Below are 12386 nucleotides of genomic sequence, written 5' to 3'. Positions count from 1 at the left end.
CTCCCCAGATTTTACTTCTGAGATTTTTTCATTATTCTTTTTTAAAACAAAGATCAGGAGTAAACCAACTGGCCATTTTTCTCCAAGCATCTTAACTTGACCTTTTCCAAACTCATCAAAGAAAAAGCTCTCCCCCTGACATATGTAAACTGAGGTCACACTGAGTCATGACCTCATGCATTGAAAGCACGGCAGCTTCAATCCAGGTCTCCCAACAGAACAGTTACCTCCATCTTCAAGCCATGCTTCACTCAAGTGAAGGATTTCTGGGCGAGGATTAGGGATCAGGTAAGCTTCAAGCTAATAATGTAGACCACAAGTTTTTGGTTTGACTTAACAACTGACTTCCTGCTGAGCAATTGGGACAGGAGTGGTCAGTGACCAACTTCGTTATGCCAAAATGTTTGGTACGACATTAACTGCCCAGCCCTAGCATCACTGAGTCCTAGTTCTGAAACATCAATATACTAAATAGTGACAGATGCACTTTAGAACTCAAGTAGTCCCAGAATATTATCCCTCTGGGCGGTACTGAGGGTGGAAAGCTCAGCAAGAACTGGATGATGTGGGAAACTGTCATCAGCTGGTGAAATTAAGTTCAGATAATGTTAATATTCTCTCCTGCAAAAAGTGTGTCATGCTCAGGTATCTGCAAAGAAGGCTGAGATGAGGTATTACAGTAGCTTTCTTGTTCTTCTGAGAAGGGTTGTTTAGCCCAGCAACAGACCTAAGTTTCCTTTCTGTGCCTACAAAGTGACTTGTAGGTGGTGCTGTAATTAAATAGGTCCATCACTTAATATAGAAAAGCACATCTTTATAGCTGAGGTGAGAACTAAGAGTCTGTAGTGAGATGCTTCCATCAAGTCATTGGTTTTCAGGAGCATTAACAACAGGGTAGAAAATTCCCAGCAAAGCAGTTTGTATGCAAAAACCAAACACAGACAGTCAGGAAGTCCAAGTTCCAGCATGACTACCTTGGCTCCCTCACAAATCCACATTTCTGTTTCCATCAGCTGGAAGATTGCTCCTGTCCTAGTGTTTCAAGATGTTCAAGAAGAAGAGTACTTCTTGCAAACAAAGTGCAGCCTTAAAAGGTTTATACTGTAGCTCACAGCTACCTTTTTTAAGAAATGAAAGGGACAAAAAAACCCCTGCAGACACCCTCACATGAAGCTCCATCTAGATCCATGTTCCATGTTATAACCTGTTACATAAAATCACCGATAAACCTTAGGGTGACAGTAACAGCTAACATTTCATGCAAGTTGGACAGATGCCTGACTCCAGCAAACCACCAGTATGACACAGCTGAGCAAAGGCTAGTATCTAGGTTTGGGGAGGTCTATATGTATTTCTAGTGCAGTGGAGAACTGGAAAGGGAGACTCAGTCATTAGCCTGCTGAGCACATTTTTCCTTTAAACACTTGGAAGGAGAACTGGCAGCAGAATGAAAGACATCTCAGGGTAGTCTCCATGTGACCTCCATATTCATATATGGATTAATTCATCCTGGGTTTGGAACATTAATTTTCACAGAACTAGGAGAAGGCTGCAAAAGGACAACGCAATGCCTAAGTGAAAAGCCTGGCGTCTTACTTGCAGGAAGAGCAATGGTTTGATTCACAGATATTGCTGAAGAAATAACCAGAGGTGAGCTGATAGCAGTGCCCAGAGAAACAAATTCTCACAGTATCACCATGATACTATTATTGCCAGCTTTCCACTGTGTTAAACATGCTCATGGGCCTCCAGGGCACCTCAGTTTGGTCTGCAAAAGATAGCACAGACCTTCCCAAACCCAAAGCACCCCAAGAACAGTTAACCAGCCACATCATGCCACATCAGTTACCCAACGCTAAATCTCATTGCCAGAAAGATGCAGTGTCCTTCTCTGTCATCACATATTTCACTGCAAGCAGCTGTCACCATCTCAGAGATGCGATCGGTCCATTAGTAGGATAGGAGCTCGCTCATGTCACTGCAAGTGGGAGAAGCACTCACAAGAACTTCTCTACCTCTACAGCTTCTACATAGGACCCCAACCCAACATTTTCTGAGAAGTCAGGAAGTCCAAGAGTAAAACTTCAACAGCACTCTGTGTGTGTTTTTACATCCAACTCAAAAACAGCCTAGTGAATTACAACCGCTGAGGAAAATACACTTGAGAAACCAAGATGGGGTTTGTGCACAAATAAGCCTTAAGCACAGTATTTCATTAGTTGGGTTCTGCACACAGTAAGACTTAGTGGCAAAGTTTCCAACTAGGAGGCTAAGGCATATGGCAGGGGCTACTGGAAACAACGTTATTAGATGTCAGTCTGCAAGAAACTACCCCGTTCTCCAAATGTTAAGAATAAATCAGCAGATTTTCCATACTTACTCTCTTACTGCCAGAGGTCATCTTAACTAACCTGTGTTTTCATAAAAGAGAAAAGGTTCCTAGTTTAAACTAACATTGGTGCAACTGTGACACACCAGTTAACATTGAGGCAAGTGATGGTGCTGGGTCACATCAGCTTATTTCAGAAATCCTAGGTACTTTCAGACAATGGCCCAAGACAATTCACCAGCTTCTTGTCTGGGATGCTGGAATATACTTTCCCTGTTCTTGCTGCGAAGCAGTTACTGATGGAGAACATAAATCCATGGTTTGGAAAAAGTTAAAGAGGAACTGCTACGAACAGGTGAAAGCAAATACAGGGCTATGAATTAACATCCTTTCCACAGGCCTACACTCATGCCAGCCATCAGGCAGCTGCTGCTGCTGAAACAGCATGGGCTGCTAGCAATATTTAGCTCCCCAGGAGCTTATTTGTGCCTTAACTGAGTCACGGGGGAATCCAAGCGCCCTCTGACTAAGCCAGTGGAATTGATTTATAGCCCCTGGCACTTGGCTGATGCAGAACCACCTTCCCCAGTTCCATCTCTCTGGACATCTATCCTCCCTGCTTGCTCTCTTTGAATGACACATCTTAGCTCCCTGAGCAATCCTGCTGCCTGCCTCAGATCTCCCATGAAAATAGGAAGAGTGACACACATCAGAGATGCCACCTTCTCCTCTATTAAAAGGTTTACCTTTGAGCTCCCTACTGCAGACAAGAAATTTGAACTTATTGTCTTAACGTCCAAATGCCAAATGTTAGCCAAAAAACCACTTCCAGCTGAGTGGAGCTCTGTTCAGGTGTGGCACCTTTTGGCTCAGCAGCATTTACTCTCCTGCCCTGGTAGGTGTGGAGACTGCAAAGCTCAGTTTGTTTCCCACTTTGAAATCAGAGCGATGACCCAATTTGTGACTTTTGGGAAACAGTTTCAGCTCCAGCTAGAGGAGGATACTGCCAGAGAGAAGAAAAAGTAGCAGTCTCTGAAGGCAGGAGTCTTATCCTAAAGAAGCCCCAGAATGAGTATGGCTGGCAGTCACTGCAAAGCCGGTCCCCTTTTGAGAGAGGAGAGGTTCACTCCAGGAACGGTTACAGCCACATTGCTGTCTGTAACTGGCACAGAAGGCTACAGCCTCTCTGCTTTTACAACTCCCAAGCAGAGATGACTGAGTGTAAGGAAGCTTAGGGTGGAGCTCAGGACTAGAGCAACAAAGTATAGTGCTATAAATCCAGTTTTACAGAGGACTATGAAAGAAGTTTGCACCGTATCTATATGCATTATGCACCTGGCAACAGCCAGTTTCTATTGTTCCCGTTTCACAAGGGATTAAAAAACCTCAATCTGAAGTTTTACAAAATGCAAATTGAACTGCGCATTTGCACAAGCCAGCCGTTGACAGCTCCTCCTTTAATCGTAGATGTGCAAAGTTGTAATTTAATCTTTATAAATGCAGACTGTTTTGATCGTTCTGTTGCAATCCTCTGTGGAGCTTTCCCTGCCCTATACAGGCGCTTAGCAGTGACAGCAATCCGTAACATCGCTTTCCAGTCCACAGCAGCCTTCCCCAGCGGATCACACAGCACTTCAAACGCTGGCTGGCTCCCCAGGGGCTCCACACCAGCTGCCCCTCTCACTAGGGAGGACACTGGGCTCAAGGTTTACTCACAGCAGCACAGTGACAGCTAGGAAGGAGTTCAGATCCCAGCCTGCAGCCCCTTCCTCTAACTACCCAGAGCCCCTTTTCCAGGTTTAGTTAAGTAACACATATAAAACAAATCTGCCAGGCATCTGAGAAGTGTTTGGTGAAACACACTCACCGGGGGCGAGGACAAGCACTGGAACCAGAGCAACATCAACCTGTCTTCATTGTAGTAAGCTCCCAGCCCATACTAAGTTAACCTATGGCTCTTGCTCAGCGCACTCCCATTTGTGATTCAGGCTGGGCTCATAACTCACATCCCCAAGAGTTGCCTCTGTAGCCCCATCACAGAAACATACCTAGCTCCAGGAGACTACCCTGTTGCAGCCAGCACCAAGTAGCAGCTCTGGAAGGCAGCAGCTCTTCCAAAACAAGTCCCCAGCATTCAGTGTCCACCTACACTACAACAGTTTTCAGTCCCTTATCAGTCCCTGTGGTACTAGTGAAAGCCAGGCAAGGATATGAAAACAGCCATGAGAATTGAAAGTGAGCCTTGCTTTGAAGTTTAATGGACTGACTTTGTTACCAGTTTGTACTCTGAGACAGTTCCTAATCTGCCCAAGAGGACAGCTCTCAGAAGTGGAGGGAAGCAAGACTTGCCTCAGCATTTGCAATGCACAGAGGGCAGTGGAAAGATTCCTCTGCTCTGGGAGCAGCCAAGGTGATGCAGGGTCACGCTGCCTCCGAGAGGCACAGAGCAGCTAACTGCCACTACCAGTAATGGGCAGGATGCCGGCGCACGGTGTGTCGAGCCTGAAAGAAGGGAATTGAAGGGTTTCTCCCATTTGTTACTGAGGTTTCTGGGACTGAATTAGGAATTGGATTACATCTCTCCAGCAGTAGGTGTTTGCAAAACCAAAGCCCTTCTTTTGTCCCTCTAACGGCCCGCCACACGTTTTTCCCCCCTCCTCCAATGACGCAGTTTATTGTATTCTGCATATTAAGAAACAGCACTACACAGCACAAAGTCACTGCTCCAAAGCTCACCTTCAGCTTCAAATCTCCTTGCAGCAAAGCTGATCAGTCCTTGAAGCCTCTTCAGACCCATTCAGCCTGGCACACTGCATAAAGCAGTCTGAAGCATTAACAAATTGCAGGGATATTTCTCTGGTAAACAAACAAGGCAAAAAAAAAAAAAAGGAAAAAAGAAAAAAAAAGAAAAACCCAAACAAACAAAAAAATCCTCTAAAAGAGAGAAAAATATATCTAAACCAGAGAACCACCCCCACCCCCCTCCATCAGCTAGGCAAACCAGCAATTTGCCAACTCCAGAAGATTTTTTATATAGATTCTTTTAAACCTGGGGTTCCAATTTCACCTGGTGGTGCAGCTCAGCTCTTTCTATTTAAACAATAAAAGCTGTTTCAAGCCATTAATCATGAGTAGGTGTCTGTAATGAGACCATGAAACCCAACATCCCTGTCTCATTTGCAAAGATGCGATGACTTTAAATTAGGGCTTTGCCTTGGTGACCCCTCAGCTGGAGTTTCACATTCCTACTACTGTGTGCAACACGGCACTAGCAAGCTTGACACTTTCTACCCCAAAGCTCACTGCATTTCAGAAATGAAGTAGCATTATGCCAATTTTAAAGTATTTCTGGAGTCCTCACAACACGTTATATTAATGTAAGAGATTAGTGGGATTTATTGTAGTAGTACCTAGCACCGATGGTACTTGGCATTTTAAAAATATCAAACACACATATGCCAACAGGCTTTTAACTCTTAACACCACTGCCAGCAGTGCTAAAAAACAACAAAGCATTTGGTATCAGCCAGTGGTTTTGCTGCTAGTTACAGAAACCAGAACAAGCTGAATAAACCCTGACATCAATGGCTCAGAATTCGAATACTCAAGGGCATCTAAAACCAACTGCAGCCTTTTGTGACTTTCTGTGCAAGTCACTGGTGGAACCTTCCTGAACTGCACTTTGGGTTAGTCCCTCGAAGCCCCACCAAGTAACAAAAGGCCGTATGGACTGGGGGGGCAGGGAGGAGCATTCAACATTTAAGGTATGACCTCAAGGAAAGGGAAATCACAGTCAGTGTTAGGTTAATGGTTGGACTAGATGATCTTCAAGGTCTTTTCCAACCTAGATGATTCTGTGATTCTGTGATATGGCTTTGTGAGATTGCCTGACCAAACTGGATTGTAGCTACCTGAGTTATAAAGGTATTACAGTGTGGAACAACCCAAGTATTACACTCATTTGTCACAATTTCAAAAGCGATACTGTTGTCCTGTTTTTCCATCACCATCGGTTCTGGCTCCCAGCACTTTTCATCTGCAGTTACCAGACTAATACACACAGTACAGGTGTTCACAACAGTCCTTCACACTGAACTTTATGCCACCTCCAAACAGGAGGTACCTAGTGTCCCCGCTGTGGCTGGGAAGAAAGAGGGGCTTCTATTAGAAAAAGCACATAGACGATCGTGACTAGCAAGTATCATCAGTCCTACGTGTCTGCCATCTCAATTTTAAGACCCTTAGAGCGGAAATCAGAGAGAACAAGTGCCAAAGAGAAAATGAGACCTTAGTGAGCAATTTTGCTAACTGACACAAGACTTGCTTGGCATGCAAGGTACCACAAGACATTCCTGCTCAGAGTAGATTTCACCAAAAGTACTGGGTTCCTTTCACTTCAGCCTCTCCAGAATAATTGTGCTACATCACCATCAGGCAGAGAGCTGCCTTCTTACAAACAGCTGCTCTTTCACATCCAGAAAAGGCAGATGTGAGAGCCCATCCAGATCATTCATGCCCTGTGTTTTCAGTCTTTCTGTTTGTTTGTGTTTGTCCTTCTGGAGTAACTCTTGTGTTGCTGTTTTCTCACTGCCTTGACCCTGTTCTCCGCAACCGCTTCTGCTAGAAAACATGTTGGGAGCTTCTCAGATCAGATATGGCACAGAGAAAGTCTACTGCCTCCAATGTATTAAATACAAGGCAGTCCAGTCATCTGGAGAGTACAGATAAGCCCATGAATTCATTTCACAGAAGGCTATTTTGCCCTTTGACTTGAGAAGGGACCGAAACATCTTTGAAGACATGGGAATAATCAATTGCATGGAAGAGCTAAAACTACGTCGGCAGTTAATGGCCAACTCTATCTTTTTGACTGCGCAGCATCTTTCAACTCCTTAAAGGACATGCAGGCAGGCCAAACACATTGAGAGGGAGAATACCACAAAACCACAAATTAACACTGAAGTCAGGTTTGACAAATTAGCAAGTGAGGGAAGATGCCAGTAACTGGCTAAGACATTTCCTGTTTCATGGTGAGGAACTACAGCAAGGTCAAAATAGTTAACAACTAGGAAGGATTATGAGTTTGTTTTGGCAAGTAGACTCTTTGCAGAATGGCACTGACAAGGATCACATTGTGTTGATAAGACAGAGGTTGCTCATTATCAAATCCCTGGCATTTGCTTGCCCCTGGGAATCTCCCACTCTTTGCTCAAGAGAATATGGAAAGAAAAAGGTCTCTTCTCAGTATTTCTGATCTGAACACTGAATAAACTCCACAATGGTCAGCAAAGCAGTACCATGAAGTCGTGTGAATATACCTGCCTAGAGCACAGGTCTGTATATTCAAACCATGGTTCCTGGAGATCTTTAGGGCTGAAGATGTACAGTGGTATTAACAGTCTATGCTTAAAACAATCACATGTCCATCATTTTCAAGGGCCTACATATCCCCTCAGCATGTAATAATGTTAACATTAATGCTTATAAATAAAAAAGGAGAAAGCACTGAAATGACAGACTGAGAATGGTAATAAACGGACATTAGTGATTAACAAGGTAATAAAGCCTTCAATAGGATTAGGAAAAGAAAAAGATAGAGCAAAATCTCTTTCAGCTGATTACTTAGCTACTTTTAAGGACATCAAAAATACAAAACTAAAAAAAAATTATTAAAAAAATATTATCTAACACATGAATGGGCTGCCAGAACAGTCAGGGAGCAGCATAGTAAGTTTGACGCAGGCTCAAGTAAGAGTCTGCAGGCTGATTAGGTTCAAGTGAATTGGAAGCAACTCAGAGCAGCTGGAAATTCCCCTTCAGATAGAGCTATGTCAAATCCATGCCTGCCTGATTAATAGGAGATTCTCAGATACTACAGAGGAGTATGAGCAGTCATATGTGAATCTGGCCAAAGGCTAGTATCTGGGAAGGCAATCTTTAAAAGAAGTTTGATCCTCAAAACTGTAAAAACAAACGTTCCCAATAAAGAGATACCACTCTCCTGAAACTATTGAAATAAAGAAGAGAATGACCAGTCCCAAATGTAGTGTATGTGTGGGGATACAGAAGTTAAATGTCAGCATTAAATATTTCAGTGTGGTACACTTCAAAAAACAGGGCTATAAAGGAGGGTGGATTTTGTGTAGAAAAATATTTATGGGGAGAAAAGAGAAGGGGAAGTAAGTGAACACACATGTAAAAACAAAAGGTACATCTGGAAGAAAAAAAAAAAGAGAGACTACAGCAGCCAAAAGGCAATCCTGACCCCCTACCCCATGCTCAACAGCTAACACAGAATGAAAACAACAAATTCTGTTACTCCAGAGAAGCCAGACCCTGGCCTTGATCTCAGCCATCTACCATTACCTCTCATGTACTTACCACGTGGGACAGCTACCGAGGGAGGGGAAACCACAGTCCAACACACAGAGCTGAGCTCATTGACTAATTGAAAGTGGAGGCAAGAAGTGTCCATCCCTCTCCTCCTTGTGCAGTAAATTGCAGAGCACTGACTAAACACCCTCACTGAGACCACATAGCCCCTAACCACAGTGACATCTCTGTTATTTCTCTGCAAATCACCAGGGCCTATTATTGCTTTGCTTTGTTTGATGTTCTCCCTATGTTGAGAGAAAGCATGAAGGGAGAAAAGAAATAAGAGAAATCTAACTGCCTTTCAACTTCATAATCATCTTCCTCAAAATGCTCCATGCATCAGCACTGATTTCATTATCTGCCTGCTGCTAGAGATTTTATTTAAAGAATAACACACAAGGAAGAAAGGATTTAACCTGACCTCCCTGAACTGCTTGGGGATGAATACTACACAGAACTGACAGTGAAAAGCTCGTTTTCTTTCTCAGACTAACCCAAAGACTATGCAAAATTCCACTCTATCCAAGCCCCCAGTTTTAAATTGAACTATCAAAGGCTTTTCTTTTTTTAGGGGCCTGGGTTGATGCAGTCAGTGTATCATCAAGGAATGAGGATTGATAACATGAACCATCACAAAGCACAGCTGTGGGTACAGTGACTCTCAGAGGCAGAACAATACAGAAAAAATTGAGTAAATTAAAACCAGTGTTCTTCTATCCAGCTATATCAAGAAGAGAATAAAAAGCAGTAGGGTCCACATTTTTTTCCCCACTGCACCAGCACAGCATTCAACCTGAGACTTCGGGGTGTTAGATATTACAGATAAAGTAAGATAATAAATTAAAAGGTTAGTGGGAAGCATGGAAGGGTATCATCAAGCAATGAGTAAAAATGTCATGGACAGAAAGAAAAATGAATTGCAGAGCAAGATACAGCCAGGATCTTTTAACAGGCGCAAGCATAGGATCCCATCCAGTGGAAGGAGCAATCCAAGGTGACTCAAATGAGGTCTGTCCTAGACTGTGTACACAGTTTCTCCTCTGAAAGGTCCAGAGGTGTTGACGCAGCTGTATGTCTGCGATGATCCCCCCCAAGTTCACATGGCAGCGCTCTATTTTGTCCACCACAGGCTCCTGCAGAGTCATTTTCCTCTCCAAGAGTGATTAACATATAATTGCCCATATTTTATTTTGGGAAATAGGCCATCTTCCCTTCCTGAGACCATGCACAGTAGCCTATTTTCAAAAAGCCACATTTACACATTTATGCAATACAGCAGGACACGAAGAGAGCAAACCAGGCCAAATTAAGGAAGGGAAACCTAACCCTATCACCTTCTTTATTAAAAACCTTCTCTTTTCAGAATCTAAACCAACTGAATTCTATTATCCTAGAACATTCCTACTGTTACCTAAGTTCTAATTCCCCGATATCACAGAAAATCAAGCTACACCCAACAGTTCTCCAACAACTAAATTCACTGCCAAAAACTTCTTGCCCCATTCTAAATGCCAGTATCTTCACAGTCTCCAACCACACCTGCTGACAATGCTGCATATTTTCATTGTTCATACCCATCCTTCCACATTTGCTGGACCAAGATATCTGCATGTGATAGTAAAATTGCCTAAAGCAAGTCTTGTTTCTCTTCCTCTCACCTGTTCACATCTGAACAAGGAACACAAGAGTCCTGCCTTCACCCCTCATAATACTGCCACATCATCAGTCTCAGCGAGCACAAGATACTCCTAAACACCTATATTTCAGAGGTCAACATGAAAAAAGGTCATCACACGCCTGGCTTACCTGATCCTCAGAGAGCTGCGATATGTGATTCACTGCAGCGTAAGACTCTATCTTCGGGTTGAAGTGATTGATGATGGCTCTGAAACAAAGGAGGGGAAATTTTTAGAGGTTTCAGGAACAACTTAGGGATGCAGCAGAAACTCCCTGCCAGCCTGAGTCAGTGCACGTGGAGCCACAGTCCTGCAGGAAGTAGTTCCCCCCTCGCCACACTGCTCGCTTGCTCTGCCCAAGGCACGCTCTCTGCCGAGAGGCCAATGCAGATTCAGTCACAGGCTCCCTGAAAATTGCAAGCAGAGTCACTGCCTTGTGCATGGGTGCATTTGTCCCAGCAGATGCAGGGCTGTGCTCGCCACTCTGGCAGATGGAATTGCTGCCTTGCTGGGAACAGGCTGCAAATTGCTCAGTGTTCCAGCAGAGACACAGCAAACCTGGGCATTGCTGCCCCATCCTGCTCAGGAACTGCATCTCCTCAGCTCTTCCAAAATCAGTATCGCCCAACATTTTGCTCTATGGAACTTTGTTGCCTGATGTGTTGAAGCTGATGGTTTATTGCTTTGGATCTCCACTATGTTTAAAGTGTTGTAGTTGGGTGACTACAAGTAAGAGCCATCACTGCAGCCACTACTTTGACTTCTTCCCATAATAACTTTAGTCCTTGGCCCTAATTTAGATCATTAGAGAGTAACTTAAGTCAGTGTCCCAAACACAGCAGCAGAAACACTGATCACTCCTACTTCTCTGCCTCATTTCTCTCACTGCCTACACCAACATACCCCCCTTCCCTTCCAGGTGGCTCTAGAGGCGGGTGTAAGAAATCTCAAATTGAAAGTAAAATAATAATTGGGGAAAAAAAAAATCAAACTGCAGCTGAAATATTTACTCAGCTTCTCTGCTTGCCAGGTGCAGCTGAGAAAACAAATGGCAAGACAGTAAAGTCTCCCTGGGCTAGAGTTTGCAAGTGGTCTAGTTAGGATATTACTCATGAGACCCACTGCTGAGGTAAACGCTCATCATGGGGACAGCCCTTGTCAGTGCTCAGCACAGATGCATGCTGACAGTGCCAGGAGAACACTTGCTTGGTCAAATTACACCACAGCAGCAGTCAGGGCTTTCACTCTCATATTCATCAGCATGAAAATTCACTCCAGCTCCCTCTGTTGCACTCTAATGGGTTCTCTCCTCCACACACTTCCCCCTGCAGAAGGGCTTTCAGCTGCTTTCTCCAGACCTCATCACAGCTAAGAGCTGGTGCCTGAGTCCAGGAATAAGTGATATTCAGTGGTGCCACTTGCAGCCAGTGGAAAGAAAACCCACCTGGAAGCATCCTTATTTCTTTAAATAAACAGATAAAGAAAAACAGTGTGGAAGGGGGTGGGGAGTGGGAGAAGAGTTATAAAAAAAGAAAACCAACAACCCAAACAGAATCTTCAGATTCACTGCAACACTCCCAGGCACACACCTCGTCAACACGCCAGATGCAGCCCATGCACAGGGGCAGCCACTCCAGCAGCTGCTCCTACAGCATCAGTCCGTACTTAGCACAGGGGGGCTTCTGCAGTCTCACCAGCCTTGACAGTTACATCAGTAAAGTGAATTCACTGCAGGGCCCCTCCCAGGTTTCCCACACCCCTCCTCCCTCTGAAGGAGGGCAGGCAGGCAGGCAGAGACATGTCCAGACTCTTCCCATTCCAATCCAACCAGAGAAGCAGCTCCTGTGAGTCACAGTCACACTCTCCATTACCCAGCTTCTCCAACACTGTGACTTTCAAGTTGCATGTTTCATGCCTGGCTGGAGTCATATTTACACTCCTACAGGACGCACTACAAGCTATTGAAAGAAAAGGGAACACAGACTTACAACAACTTAACTTCTGGC

At 44.2% G+C, this 12386-nt stretch overlaps 1 protein-coding gene across 7 annotated transcripts in view; it reads right to left on the bottom strand.

Annotated features, from left to right (window-relative positions):
- Nucleotides 1–12386, bottom strand: part of ARMH3 (armadillo like helical domain containing 3) — a 132109-nt gene that overhangs the window by 23807 nt on the left and 95916 nt on the right. For 2 of the 7 annotated variants that reach the window (XM_074831114.1, XM_074831115.1), the window contains exons 25-26: nt 10511–10589; nt 5066–5139 (exon numbers count right to left, since the gene is read on the bottom strand). In XM_074831114.1, coding sequence (XP_074687215.1) covers nt 5074–5139; nt 10511–10589 — 145 coding nt within the window. In that variant the 3' untranslated portion in view covers nt 5066–5073. Of the gene's footprint in view, nt 1–4686; nt 4832–5065; nt 5186–10510; nt 10590–12386 lie in introns of those variants that run through there. The other 5 variants (XR_012624013.1, XM_074831112.1, XM_074831117.1 and 2 more) reach the window with 4 other exon arrangements.

Source organism: Strix aluco, chromosome 7, assembly GCF_031877795.1.
Source record: "Strix aluco isolate bStrAlu1 chromosome 7, bStrAlu1.hap1, whole genome shotgun sequence".
NCBI lineage: Eukaryota > Metazoa > Chordata > Aves > Strigiformes > Strigidae > Strix > Strix aluco.
The sequence above is the reverse complement of the archived record's forward strand: the minus strand, read 5'-3'. Positions and strand labels throughout refer to the sequence as shown.